This window comes from Ascidiella aspersa, chromosome 4 (genome assembly GCF_963924565.1).
Source record: "Ascidiella aspersa chromosome 4, kaAscAspe10.2, whole genome shotgun sequence".
Classification (NCBI taxonomy): Eukaryota; Metazoa; Chordata; class Ascidiacea; order Phlebobranchia; family Ascidiidae; genus Ascidiella; species Ascidiella aspersa.
Window position 1 is genome coordinate 7,625,204 of NC_139450.1, and position 15,317 is coordinate 7,640,520.

Genomic DNA, 15,317 nt, shown 5'->3' on the forward strand with positions numbered 1-15,317 from the left:
AGTGAAGAGGATAACTGATTCATTTTGCAAGTGACCCCTTTTGTGATTGGACTTGAAATAGGCATGTTGTTATGACAAAACATGTTGTTATGCAAATCATGACAAACCTGTGTTTTTATGTGTTAAGCTCAAGAAATCAGAAAAAAATGAAAAAAAATGCTTTTTGGCCATGTTTGACAGTAATATGACAATTTTACGATTTAAAATATTGCAGGATTGCTGAGCAAAAAAAAAATTATAAACAAGGGGCATCGGCGTTAATTCAAACCGAACCATTTGGTGGGAAAATGCAATCACACTTGGCATTTCACATCACACTCTGAGACTGCCAAGCTGAATTTGTTCACCATATTTTTTGGGTGTCTTTCAAATTTATTCTTTTTCGGTAAAAAAAATAGAAACGAAACTCAGGTGGGGCAAATCGAGGGCGCGGGTAACAAAATCAAAACGGATGGCGAGGCTCAGCGACAAATGAGCGTCTGAAATAACAAGGTGAGAAAACACAGGGTGAAAGCGGCGAAAAGGCCTGGGGACTGACTGGGGCTAGAACCACCCGGCACCGCGGCGGTGGTGCAACCGGCACATTTGCCCGGTAGCCGAGAATGGCGCACTTTAAAATGGGTAGTGGTGTTTGTGTAAAGCCGATGGTGGCTACCTGCCATAGTCACAGTGGTCAAGTCTACAGCGCCATGTCGGTGGTCATGGTGCTTGTTAAGCTGACTCTGTGTGGTGGGCTTGGGCTCCGTCTGGGCTGAACAGTTGTAGCAGTTGGACATTGTCAACGCCGGCTCGTTTTCTGTATTCAGGCCTGAACAGAACATAACGTTGTGTTGATTTTTTATGGTTTTAGCTGGAACTTCAGCCATAAGACAACGAGATAAGAACAACATCAACGTCAAAATATAACACAGTTCGGAATAAGGCCAAAATAGGACTAATACATAATGGTTGTAGTGCTGTTTAAAACAGAATAAGTCCTAAATCCGTCGTAATGGGACCTAAATGGACAAAATCAGGCCTAAAAAACACTTTTACTAACCCCAAACCCCACCCTTAAGTACATCACTAACTCCCCTAATAATTTAAACCCTAACCCAGGGATGTCCAACCTGCGGCCCGCGGGCCACATTGCGGCCCGTCTGAAATTTTTGTGCGGCCCGCTAGTCATTTTCACACCCAAGTAGTATTTTAAACGTTCAATATTAGCCCAATTAAAAGGTACCAGTCAGCTTTTAGGGGCGCGCTAACAGTACAATATGGGTAAATAAATATATATATAACTCTGAAGGACCGTTATAACTCTAAAGAGCAATACCTAATCTTTAAACGTAGTAGGTTCTGCGGCCCATTGAATTATTTCAAGTGTCAATGCGGCCCACTATAATAAAATGTTGGAAATCCCTGCCCTAACCTATTTTCTAACCCAACCCATTATCCTACAATAACTCCAAACAGGACCAAAAATCTGGCATCCAAACATCGTCACCAAAACGGCAGATGCCAGACCGACGGCCCCTGATTTTCCCATATCCTCCACACACAGTTTCAGGTGTTATTTTAGCCATTTTAGCCTTATTCGGACGATTTTAGGACGTATTTCGGCAGATTTAAGCTTATCCAGATGATTCCAATCTTATTCTGTAATGGATATTACTGTGTATTTGGCTATATTATGTGGTTGGTTTTAATTTATGGTTTTATAGATTTTTCTGCTTTAGGTATCATTGCTTTTTAGGTCTTATTGTGTGTTCCCCCAGGAACCTATGGCTGTTTTGATAATGTATTCTTGATCGCAGATAAATCTAAGCAATTATTATTTGTTATCATGACTTAAATAAAACTACATGAGGGCATGACCCCTTTTAAATGTATTTGTTTAAAAACAAGTGTATATCATAACAAAATTCTCCACACTTTGCTCGAATCCTGTTTGTCTATTCTGCCTGTTAGCCGATTTGACGAAGACCTTTATATCCGTACAAAATTTTTTCACACTTCCTGCATTGTCTTTATAAACAACCAAATTCAACTAGATGTGGAAAAATACAATATGGCTCATTGAAATACAATCAAAAACAGTTGGGTTTAATGGCTCCCTTCAAAGTAAAAAAGGTACCAGTTCACTTAATTGGTTTATTAATTAGGAAACAGCAGCCTAGTTTCGTTAGTCTTGGATTTTAGCGGCATTTTTTTTACTAATCAGTGGCCACAAGCGGAAAACATTAACGTCCTGTATTTTGATCTACCTTTTAAATAACATTAACCAACTGTTGGGGTTTGAGGCTTTATGTATCGTTTTTACTGATGTAGCCCAATAGTAAAAGTAACATGTTCACTTCTAGTTTTTACATGTTTGTGGACGTTAATAAAAACATCTGCCTAACGCTGCCCATCAAAAAAGTTTATCATATAATCTAGAACCGGGATCCGCAACCTTTTTCTAGTTGTGGGCCAAAACCAAACTCAGCAAGGTCTGGCAGGTTAGAATAAATTTCTTTAACAATTTTGTTATAATAATGTGTGGCTCTTGACAATTTAATTAGAATAAACGTTAATGAAAATTAGTCCAATTCTATTACAAAAGGCAGCGTCGCAGAAGCGCGAAACATTTGGCATTTGTTTAGTTTAAGGCAACATTTTCACATTAAAAGGAGACGTGACACATTGCACACACAAAAATTCACACAATGCTTATACTTTAGTTATATACTTTATATATATCACTAACTAAGAAATGTATCAGCGAAAAATAAACTTAGCAAAACTTGTATTCTAGAGAGTTTCAGTGCAAACAGTGCTTTAAAATTTCTGTAGTGTGCAGCATGCCAAAAAAGGTTGCGAAAAACTGTTTTACAGGTTTTCACTATGACTCAAGGCTGACGCTCTCAGTGATGCAGTTTTAGCCAAATTAATCTAGTTAAAAAAATTCTACACTTATAAACGCTTCGTTGCCAGTCTCGTTGTCACTCGATTTCATTTGCGCACAAGTTCAACGATAGTAGCAAGTTTGTGGACCTTATATGTCCTTCGACGTTACTTTTTGACGATGCTTTGCGGCGTCATCGTTAAACTTTTCATACCCTGACCAAACGAAAATGTAGCCTGCTTTATGTGGCCCGCCAAGAGTAAGCAACAAATATTGTGGCCCGTGATGCTGTCAACCTTGGACCACCCTGATCTAGACTAGTGTTTAAGACGTCTTTTTGCACTTTCGTTTGCTTTAAACAAAACAGCACAGCCTACAAGATATTTCACCATTTTATGCGAGTGTCTCAGCTTGTAGTTTTCTTGTTTTATGTTTGCCTGTTACTGAAACAGTGGTAACTGCCTGTGTATTTACCTCGGCAAATGAATACAGGCTGTCCACCGCGCAGCTTGGTCTGGTTGTAAATCCTAAAAAAGGGGCAGGAGGCTTCAGCGTCGAGACAGTGTGTTGAGCAAGGCTTGTACACCACCAATGAACCATTCTTGGTCGCCCTGTAAAGTTTATGGTGCTCCGAACAGACCCACGACTTGTAGGCCGCCTGAAAGAAGAAACACAATATGGTTGTTTAATCTGTTTTGGGTTGACATCTTTCGGACAAGGATATTCATATTGGCAATGTTTATCCATGCACTGGTTGAAAAGGCAAGCCAAAACATAGAGGAGAAATCAGGCTGCCTAATATAATTCGGTTTCTCTCTAATTATATATGTCTACAACAGATGCCACCAAACTATGACCAGCAGGTCTGATTGCAGCATTAGTTTTTTCAGCCTGTTGGATATTCTCCTAAGAACATAAAATATGGTGGAAATGTTGTAGGCTACAAATCCAAATCAAATTTAGAAAAAAAATTGTGTAATAAACAGTGCTGCAACTGCTGGGTTGCACTAATTTCTCACAAAAAGTTTGGCATGACTGAAGGTAAAAACAATTAAGAAACCTGAAGTTTGGGAAAAGTACAACGAAAAAAACGGGACAATTTTTTTGATTTTTCTTTCTGGCAACACCATCAATTTGAACAAAAAAACTGTAAACAAAGATCAATGCTTTGCTTGTTCAAAAATATCAACCCAACAATACGACGACAGACTTGTCAAAATTGCCAGCAAAGCAAACAATTCAATGGGGCAAAAGTTTACTGGATAAAATTTAAAAAAATCAGGCTCATGAATAATTTAAAACACATAGAAACTGCTTTCAGAATGCACAAACAAAACAAGCAAGAAGAGCCTCATAAACGTCAATGATTTTGTCATGTAATAACATTGTGACCATAGAAGAAATGCTTTTGGGAAAAATTAATTATTTATTTGAACACTTTTAACTGAAGTACTTCAAAATTATACGTACATGAAAGTTTTGAAACATGTTGTAAGTTCATTTGTCATTTTCTTTGTGTTAGTGGATTAGGCAGACTAATAATGACGTTTTTGAAGCCTTCTCCGTTGCTACAAATTTTATAGTTTTTGAAAGATTTTTTTTAACCTTACAACATCTTGGATTTAAATGAACTTCGTAATATTTACAGATTTTAAAAGTAATTTCTATAAAAAATATAACAGCCAGCCAATTCCAAACAATCAACCTACGATCTTACTGATTTTATTGTTAACATCAAGGGTTTGAATTGAATGAGAATAACGGCTGAATGAAGTCTATAAAGCCCTTAAATTCAACAATTACTCAAAGTTAAGCAGGTTGGCAAAACGGCAAAACATCAATTAAATAACTAAAAAAGAGGGATTTAAACAAGTGATCAACAGCTCCACAGTTAACACCAAAATAACCCACAGGTAATTGAGATCCTAAAAAAATACAGCTGCTAAAATCAATCAATTTGGTAACAGACTGAAGTGTCAATTAGATTTACTGTTTACTGAGTTCCTAAGCTAAAAAGGCATGTGTGAATACATTTTTATGCATTGCTTGTCATTAATCACATTTTAAATAGCTGATTGGGTTTCCGATTAGCATTTATATTTACAATGACTTTATGTAAAGCATAAAATCAATGCAAAATGAAAGACATTGTGGATAACTTATATATAATCCAAAATAACCATAAATTAATTATCAACGATGACATATTGTGGATAATTTATAATTCAAAATAACTATGGGTGTCTTGTATATTCGTCATCCTTAGCTTGACAGAATATTAAACAAATATAAAAAATAAATGCAATACTCAATCTTCTAATTTCAATTATAATTAAGTGAGTTTCGCATTAGGCCAGATTTTATTAAATTATTTAGCTACATACATATTCAATGTATTTATAAATGTGGGCCATATGCCATATAAAGCAAGCTAATTTATAAGTAAACCAAAAACTAAATTTACTGCGATAAAAAAGGTTGATGTTGCATCAGAAAAAAATAATTCTTTCATAAATAACTCAGATAACCGAATGTTGGTATAAATGCAAAAGAGGAATAATGTTAGGTAATCATACATATAAATCAAGCTTGATTCAGTTCATGTATATATACCTATTTAATTGCACTACCCTTATTTTGCATGATACAGATCACAGCAAACTAAGCAATATGTTAATTAGTTTATTAATAAGAAAAAGCGATAATAATTTTATAGCGGATTATTGGCAAAAACATCAAGGGTAGACAAATTATATTTTCTAATTTTAATTGCAAAAAATTAATATTACACAACAATGATATATTATTGGGTTAAATGCTAGCGTGTAATGCCGGGTGTATAGATTAAACATAAACCTAAATGCATCAAGTTGCCAATATTTAACAGGAAATTGCGCTGGCCTCAGAAAAGTTATTTCAACATGGAAGACATGACCACCGTGCTATCTTAACTCCACTAAATTGATACTAAACAATCTGTCGTAGCATTTCAAAGAGCATACTGTCAGGTCGCTTATAGATTTATCATACATTCACAAAATTCAGCATAGTTCTTTCAATGAAATGGCTTACAGCGCAGTAAAAACATGTCTTGCAAGTAAGGCATGCATCTGTTGACTGTTGTTTTTTATTCAGGAGGTTACTCAAGGTTAACTTCAGATGTAATTGGTAATCGATGGCAGCATAATAATTGACTGCATAATAGATTGTACCCATTTAGCAAAGTACAACTAAACATTCAACATGTTTCATAAAACATAAAAAACTTATGATCAAGATTGATAAAGAGGTTTTAGTGTTTTGCATGGCGCTTATTAGATCTATCAAAAAACAAGTTTCACTTATTCAAGGTTCGAAAACAACTATTGTAGAAAACCTGGGTGCATTGAACATCCCTAGTCCAAGCTGATAATTGAGAAAAGATGGCGTGCCACAAATTTTAAACTTATTTTTCTCCTTTAAGCTTTTTATAACTGCTTCCATGATGGTGCATTGGACAACTAAGGACATTTTACACTATTCAGTATATTATAAATATTGACTAAGTAATCAAGCTTTAAATAATTAAGTGTTTCTGAGTGAACGACTCAAATGGTGCTTTAGTCTTTGAAGAAATTAACCACTAATCACACTGGCAGATTTCTTTTAAAAACAGGTAAAACTAAGTAGTACTGTTAGATAACAATATTCTGATGTTTACACTTGTTCATTTGTGGACAATGTTGCAGCAAGAAAAAGAAACCAAATCAGATTGGTTTAAAATAATGAATAATACACAATAAAAATTATTATGGCAGAATGCTAGCGACTTACATCTATGTTGCTTAAAGAATAAGGTAGAAAAAGAAAGAAATTAATAAATAAATAAAAATGTGTATATATATAATATTTTTTACACTGTTTGTCATTTAAAAACAAACGATTATTATACCTTACAACATGAAACAAGTTAAAAAACACTTTGTCAATCTTAATAGTTTTTGAAAGCATGATAATATGCGAAGACTTCATACTAGAAATAGTGGAAATCTATTATGTTATGCAATTCTGAAAAATGTTATATATCAGTATGTACAACTTATCTATAACAGTGCGAGTGTAAGAAAAACAGATTATATACCTCTTTACGCCCTGTTTGTCCTACTAATCGAGTGGTTTTAGTGCGACTCAAATTTGAGTATTGTGAACATCTTTGGACTCAAGACACATACGACACCCAGGGGCGTATCCAGAAAATCAAAAAGGGGCACATTTTCAACTTAGGGAATTCCTTATTTTCCGTCTATCGTTAATGCATAATGACGTCGTAAACAAGTGATGGATATGACCTCATAAAAAATAACCAGACACAAACAATTAACGTCCAGCAAAGCAAACTTTTACGATGCCAAGCAAACACGTGTGTCGAAACGGCTAAGTGTGCAATCGTCAGGCGAAAAAGTAAACCAAGATGGTGAAGTATGTGTGATTGATTTTGGTAGAATCATGTTTAGACCATCAGCAGCGCATTTTCCTAAGTTCTGTGTACAGAACCACACTCAATTGCAAGCAGCCAAGCACATCTTATTAAATTGCAAGCAGGTCTCTCACCACATGAAATACTAAACGGAGATCGTTTATCTTGGATTTGATTGTGTCATGATTAGCGCAGCATCTGCGCGTAGCAGTGGGCTGAATCAGCTAAAATACAAGCTGTGGTTGAGGTCACAGGATCGTAGGATATGCTTATATACAATAATTTTGCGGTAACAATCATTATGTATAAAAGACCACTTTGAAAATAACAGTTAACCCTCTCAAGAGAATCTGCTTCAGTTAAAAAAATGCATGGAACAGCGAGGAACATTAGCTGCACCTAACTCGACATTTTTAATGATAAAAAATGTAAAAGACTTGACTTTGTGTTGTCCATTGTTGACTACACCCTTGCTAATCAGCCAACCTTAACGAATAACGAAAGGTGAAAAAGAAAAAAATCTTCTGCATTTACGGTCGACCAAACAAGAGATGAAAAACGGCGTTTCCGTTTGATTTTGGTTGAGCATTAGCTTAAGAGGCGATGACCTAATTATATTAAAAAGATTGCTGCTTAGGACAGTGAGTAAACCCTGATAAAAACGACAAGCATAAGGGTACACTCAAATTCCCGCTGCATTGAACTTCAGTGTAATTACTGTCACACTGGTGATGTAAGCCTGGGTTCTTCCAGTAAATTCTATATCAGGGTTATTCGTTCAGGTTGGCTGGTTAAAGTATGTATTCGACAATTGAATAACAACACTAAGCCAAGCCTTCTTCACTTTTCTGATAAAAGAGTTAGGCTAATGTTTCTCGCTGTTCGTGGTCGGCACTTTTGAACTGAAGCAGATTCTCTTATTAGATGGTCTAAATGTAACTGTTTTGCGCGTTTTTAATTCGTTATTTTTATGTAATGATAATTACCGCAAAATTATTTCTCAAAAATATTCTAAGACCATGTGTTTATTTCGCAATTGACACAACTTACTTTCTCTAAACCGGACTTGAATTTTAGCTGACCTGGCACACAGTCCACGCAAATGTTATGCTAATCATGGCATAATAACATCCGGATAAAAGGCTTTTTGTTAGATATTGCAGGTGGCGAAAGATGTGCTTGTAATTTAGCGCTATTAGTCCCGTACATGGAACTTCGGCAATTGAGCTGTTGATTCTTATGTTGCCAGACATCCGTAAGTATTCATTTTATGGCTGTGAGCTACATGAATTCAAAAGATTCAATTTGGAAAAAAAAATACACAGTTTGATCAACAAAAAATAAATGTGACTTCAAGGCTGAGGCCAATTCCAGCAATTAGTTTGGAGCAGGGGTGTCCAACCTTTCAGCTTTTGACGGCCGCATTGACAGTCTTATTTTCCTCACGGCCGCAAGTTAAATTTTTTAGGGATGACTCAAAAAGTTATTGTTATAAACACAAGCATTTATGTAAGAATTGGATTTTATTTGTAATGCAGCGCAATATGCCATGATATAAAAAAAAAAATAAAAAAATAGCGTTTGTGCAAAGCGCGAAAAAATAGCGTATCTAATGACCAGCAATGGTAGACGAATGTCTGCCTGGCCTATAACATAAAAACCCCTGTTTATTTTTAGACCTGCCTCAAAGTTCCAAATTTAGCATTTTTTTTCTATACTGGCATTTGTATTAAATTTCGTGCAAGTTTTTATTACATCGCCAAAAATAAAAAAACAATTAAAAAATTTTTTTTTTTTTCGGGCCACATAAATATTTGCCCAATATTTTAGAATATGGTTTCTGTTTGTCGGCAACCCACTTGTCAGCCTTCCACTGTTCAACGGTAAAGGAGTGCTGATCTAGTTCAAAAGATGGACTCGTGTCTAGTTTGTCCAAAGAAGCCGCGGGCCGGATAAATTAAATTGGCAAGTCGATCCGGTCGGCGGGCCGTAGGTTGCCTACTCCTGTCATACACTGATTTCTTTGTGCATCAATCAATCAATGAAATCAAGTTTTTTCCGTGCACATAAGAAATCTATTCACTGAGAATGTAGCCAAAACATCTTAGCTCACTGATTTAACTGCAATCCCTATAGTCGTAAAAATTCCAATCTGCATTTAGCATATCAACCATTACACATGCTTATTAAAATACGTGTTAATGGCAGCACAATTATTCATCGACGGCCGCAGGTTGGACACCGTTGGTTTAGACTTTAGTTTAGAGTATTATACTTTGCAGTCGGTTTTAATATAAATTGGTGATTTATACATATTGCTGCAATTACAATTTAGTTAAATTTCAATAAACGCATTTTAACTTAATCTTCGCTTAAAGCAGGGATGTCCAACCTGCGGCCCGCGGGCCACATTGCAGCCCGTCTGAAATGTTTGTGCGGCCCGCTGGTCATTTTCACTTCCAAGTTATATTTTAGACATTCAATATTAGCCTAATTAAAATGTACCAGTCAGCTTTTAGGGGCGCACTAATAGTATAGGATGGGTAAAATATATATATATATAATTCTAAAGGCCCGTTATAAACCTAAAGAGCAATACTTAATCTTGAAACGTAATAGGTTCTGCGGCCCATTAAATTATTTCAAGTGTCAATGTGGCCGACTATAATAAAACGTTGGACATCCCTGGCTTAAAGTAATATCAAGTCCAGGCAGTAGCATATCCAGAGGGGGGGGTCTGGGTATCCGGTCACCCCTCTTTTTCGTTAGTGATTTTAACATTTTATTTTTGTCAGGGTTTTACTCACAGTCCTAAGCAGTGTTTTAATGTAGTTAGGTCACTAGTCTTAAGTTAAATGCAAAACCATAATCAAACGCAAATGCCGGTTTTTGTCTCCTGTTTGGTCGATCGTAAACGAAAGGGTTATGAAACCTTCAGACCTGTGTCATCACCACTAGTAAGCCTTATTTAACAGTGTTCTTAATACTACGAATTCACACAAAAAGCTCTGAAGGCAACAATTGTGACAAAAAATATTTTCTCAAATACTTGTGACGACAATTATTAAGTATATTAATACCAGCTAGGTAATATTACCGCAGCAACAGCAAACCACTATAATACTTACTGAATAAGTAGAAACTACCACTGACTTTTTAATAAGCCCTTAAAAGTCTGTATCTAAGCTTATTGTTTTAAAATTTCAATCCAATTGATTTTAAAATTGGTATTGAAATCAACAAAATAAGGAGAAGGAATTTCATACACATTTCATCCCAATAACCATATTTTGTGCAAAAAGTATATATATGACACAAATGATCTCAATAGGATTGTCATTTGTCAATTAACTTTTCTAACATGATGAGCATAGCTTATGTTTTTCAGGTATTTTATCTAAAACTTCACTATCTTAGAACGGTAAATTTCACCATTTTTTAGAAATTTATCTTTTAATGCAATTTTGCAAAAATATAATAAACATTTAACACATCGTTCAAAGCCTGCTTAACTACACAAATGAGATTATACCAAATCAAAACAACCATAAGTATTAAGCAAATATAAGCCAACCTATTGTATGTTTAAAAATAATATACTTACCAAGCATTGGCCAATATTCCACTGAACCGAATAATGTCGTGGAGTTGTGTACTTTGTTAAGGTGTCAAGAAAAGGTAAATAATCCTGCCAGGCATGGTGGTCGTTTCGAAGTATATCCATGATGCTATCTCGACATTGGTCCAAACAGGTTCCGTTAAACTGATATCGGTAATCACAGAGTTTGAAGTGGCCAAAAAGCAAGTTGTTCACTGGTAAGTGGTTGCAAAACAACCAGCTGTTTTCTGGCTGTGGAACTTGACAGAAGCTTTGATTGTGAACAAATTCAAAGGCACTCTTTTGTTTTGAGTGCTTGAGGTCAGCCATGTAAAATGCGATTTTATTACAAATGCACAAACTGCTTTGCTGATAGTTGGAACTTGGATCTAGCTTGGTAATGCAGTCGTCAAAGTTGAATAAAGACTGATTTATTGCCTTTTCCCTGTAAAAGCTTTTGTAATCGTCCGGAAAGGTTGTGTTAAAGCATTGCACTTGAATAAACAGTGTATTGGATAGACAAAGCAACAATATCAGGCTGTGTGCAAGGTGAACTGAACAGCTCTTCCACAATTCAAGGCAACTGGAAAGAAACATGCCCCTTAATTCATGGAGAAACTTAAAGCGTTTGCATTTTGCTGGATGATAGGCATATAGGGAGGTTCTTGACATGGTAGTTTGTTTTTCGGAATTTTTAAGTGGAAGGTTGTGCGAAGTGTTTTTGCGTTGATGCAAACCACAGGTGCATTGTATGCACAAGGGAAGACCAGGCACACCTTTAATTGGATCTCCTAAAGAAATCACAGTGGATTGTCTACTTTTGGGGATGGCCATTTGATTACAGTTGTCAATTTGTGTGCTAGAATCTTGACCATGATGTGATATGCAAGGAATAGTTTCAGGGGGAAGTTTAAATCGTTCTTTAAACGAGTTGGAATCTGTCCTTAAACAAGCACTTCTTGGGCACACAGACTCATTCTCATCCTGTTGATAATCTAACTGACTGTACTTGTCGTAATGTAGGAGCAAGTCATATAAACTTTTTTGCTGCTTACAATCGACAATTTCGTCCTTATTCAGGCACATCTTCGAATTGGGATAATCAGTAACATTGATTGCGCAGGGATTTCTTTTTTAAAATGAATGTCATTATACCTTTTAGAACATCTGCAATAAATGGCACAGAACTTCAAATTCAACATGAGTCTGCACAAGAAAAACAGAATAAATAACATAACATATAAAACAATTCCTTAGATAACATATTTATATCGCAAGTCTAACATACTCCACATTATAGTGTAGGATTTGCATTGCACAACTGCAAATAATAAAATATTAATTAAAATTGAAAGGACCTACTAGCCTATCCAATGCAATTATTTAAGATCTGTCTGTATGACATAAAAAATTAATTGGCAATGATATTACTATATGCAGAGCACCCAAGGTGCACCTTTGTTGCACCCAGGCGCCCAGATTTATGAAATAAGCCAAAATTATTATGGCTCACTAAAGAGCCAAATGAAATAAACCAATATTATTATGGCTCACTAACTAGGCAAATAGAATAAGCCAATATTATATGGCTCACAAACAAGCCATACAATATAAGTCAACATGATTTTAAAATAAGCCAATATGACATTGGCTCTTGAGTAAGCCCTATAAAAAAGTACATATGATTTTGGCTCACTAATGAGCCAAGTAAACAAACCAATATGTAATTATGGCTTATGTATGAACCATATCAAATAAGCCATTGAATTTTAGGCTCAGACATGAGTTTAACAAGTTTTTTGCTTGTCAGAGAGATAAATAAAAAACAATTTTTTTCTGGATTTTGCATGGGCCATAGATATATCCAAACTACTGCAAACGCAAACAATAAGAAAGGTGCTGACTTGGACATGTTACAGAAATTAGGACACCAGTTCAAAGCATTTTTATTTTATTGAAAGTTTGTTTTAATAAGTAATGCCAAAAGAGGATTAATTATACCAGCGTAAGTGGCTCATGGCTCATGCCACAAAAGTTTAGTATATTCCACAAAAGTGTATAAATTTTTAGCTTTTAGCATGTAATATGCATTTAGCAAAGAGTTTAGGTCACAAGTTTTAAAACAGTTAGCGAGCAATAACACTTTGCTTGCAGTAGGCAATATTTCATCCACTTGGCTAAATGATGGCATGTCATTTTTGACACTTATTTGTACGAAGCATTTTTTTTAACCTTGTGCCATTTGGCATTGAACCAATTACAGCATTTAGCATTTAGGGTTGCAACAAAATAACCTTTTTCAGATAGATTGTGATTTAGGCCTTCAGAAACAATCTGTACCTGGCCAAGCTGACATGCGTTTGCAAACATTTCACCATCTCATAATTCCATGCAAAAGTGTTTTTGTTTGGGTATTATGTTTTTTTCACTGAAACACTTTTTAAACATTTGCAGGTAATTGCTGATTTGGAGATCAAGCAATGCAAGTGTTGATTTAGAAATAGCTGGAGAAAACAAAGTACTTGTGGTTTTCAATTGAGTGATTAAACAAGTATATACTGGATCAAAAGTATCTACGTGAGAATAGACTCCCGAACTTGAGGTGTGCGTAAAAATTGATTGCACCCCTGTGCCTGTTTGAAAAGTTTGCAGACCTCAGCGCGATCTTGCGGATGCACCCCAAAAAAATCTGAACTGCACCCCAAATATGTAAAAAGCTTGTGCAGCACAAGTTTACAGTGCAATGTATGCAATACAGAGTGCATCGGAAAATCATAAAGTGCACCCGAAAATTTGAAAGTGCACCTCATGTGTTGGTTGGACAGTGGGTTTAATTTTTTACCAGAAATCCATAGCTAGTGACCTAGGTTTGCATTAGGGTTCCTCGAATGTTTCGACAGAAAATTCCTGGGATTTCACCCTAATTAACAATCCTGAATCCCGGGAATTTTTTTTCTTAATCCCGGTTATTCGGCAACATAGCAAAACTTTAAAAAAATTGTCTTTTTGAGAACTATAAAGAAAAAAATATGGCGCTGGTCTAGAATCCTACCACAACGAAACACCATTTGGGTTAGGGTGCGGGTTAGCGTTTGGGTTAAGGTGGGTCAAGTATTATTATTAAACAAAGAATATAATAATACTTGACCCACCCACACCCAAACGCTAACCCGCAACCTAACTCAAATTTTGTGCGTTGATTTTAGAACTGTGGTAGGATTCTAGACCAGCGCCAAAAGATGAGCCCTGGTTTGCATTTTTCAAGAACTTTGCAGCTAAACCCAAAATATTTAAAAACAAATTGGCGTTGGTTTAGAATCCTACCACTTTTTAGACAGTAAGGAAATACAGTTAGAAAACTAGTATTCAAAAATGAAAATTGAGAGAATAAATATAATAATACCTGACCAAACCAAAAGCTAAAGCTATTTTGCTAATAATTATAAACGCTGTGGTAGAATTCTAGGCCAGAGGCCTGCTGCGTCCTTAAAAAGAAATAAAATTGCGTCACAAAGTGCTATTTCTTAGCATAAACTTTCCTAAAACACCAACTGCAACTACAAAGTAATTTAGTAACACTGCAATCACCTTTTTTTATCCTGATTGTTATTTTATAGTAAAAATGCCACTAAAAGTTATACACCACTGAGGAGAATTGTCGCAGACCTTTTTACTTAGAAATGCACTAATTTCTAACAGACCAGGTGAAAAAATACACCTACTCCAAGTCCAGTCGACATCTTGTCGGAATTTCCAAAAAAATCAATAAAAGCCCAAATTTTCTGAGAGCATAGAATACTAAAATAAACATTGCAACCACTGATCTCTATGTCTTTATAGAGATTTGATTGTAAATCTAAAAGAGGGAGTCGAACCGGAACCGAACCGGAACTTTATGAACCGGTTTTGGGTCAATTCTTTCCGAACCGTAACCGAACATGAACCGGTTTTTATAAGATTTTAAGGAGCCGAACCGGAACTGAACCGAATAATTTGAAAGTACCTGAACCTTAACCGAACCCGAACCTGTAAACTAAAGCGGTTCGCTCCAGCATGACGTCACAACTTCTATTTTACAGAGTCAAGTTACGCCATGTTCGAAATTTTATGAAAAAAATATGAATATTGAATAAAAAAACGTTCATTTTTTATTTTTTATATATTTCAATATTGAATTGCTGTTTTTTTAATAAGTCACGGAACTTAGATTAAATGACTTACAATTCAAAGATTGTTCCCTACATTTATCGACCCACATTTTGAGATTTAACGCAAATTATATTGTATCTGAACCGGAACTTTATGAACCGGTTTTGAAATAATGATGTTCGAACTGGAGCTGAACCGGAACTTTTAAATTACTCCGAACCGAAACCGGAACTGAACCGGATTCCGAA

General features: G+C 35.6%; 1 protein-coding gene across 1 annotated transcript; it reads right to left on the reverse strand.

Annotated features, from left to right (window-relative positions):
* Nucleotides 1–419: 419 nt before the first annotated feature.
* Nucleotides 420–12,082, reverse strand: LOC146146940 (uncharacterized). The gene is made up of 3 exons (XM_083387856.1): nt 10,927–12,082; nt 3,341–3,524; nt 420–808 (listed from the first exon to the last, which is right to left on the reverse strand). The coding sequence occupies exons 1-3, from the start codon at nt 12,004–12,006 to the stop codon at nt 462–464; spliced, it is 1,611 nt and encodes a 536-aa protein (XP_083243982.1). The 5' UTR covers nt 12,007–12,082; the 3' UTR covers nt 420–461.
* Between the last annotated feature and the right edge of the window lie 3,235 nt (nt 12,083–15,317).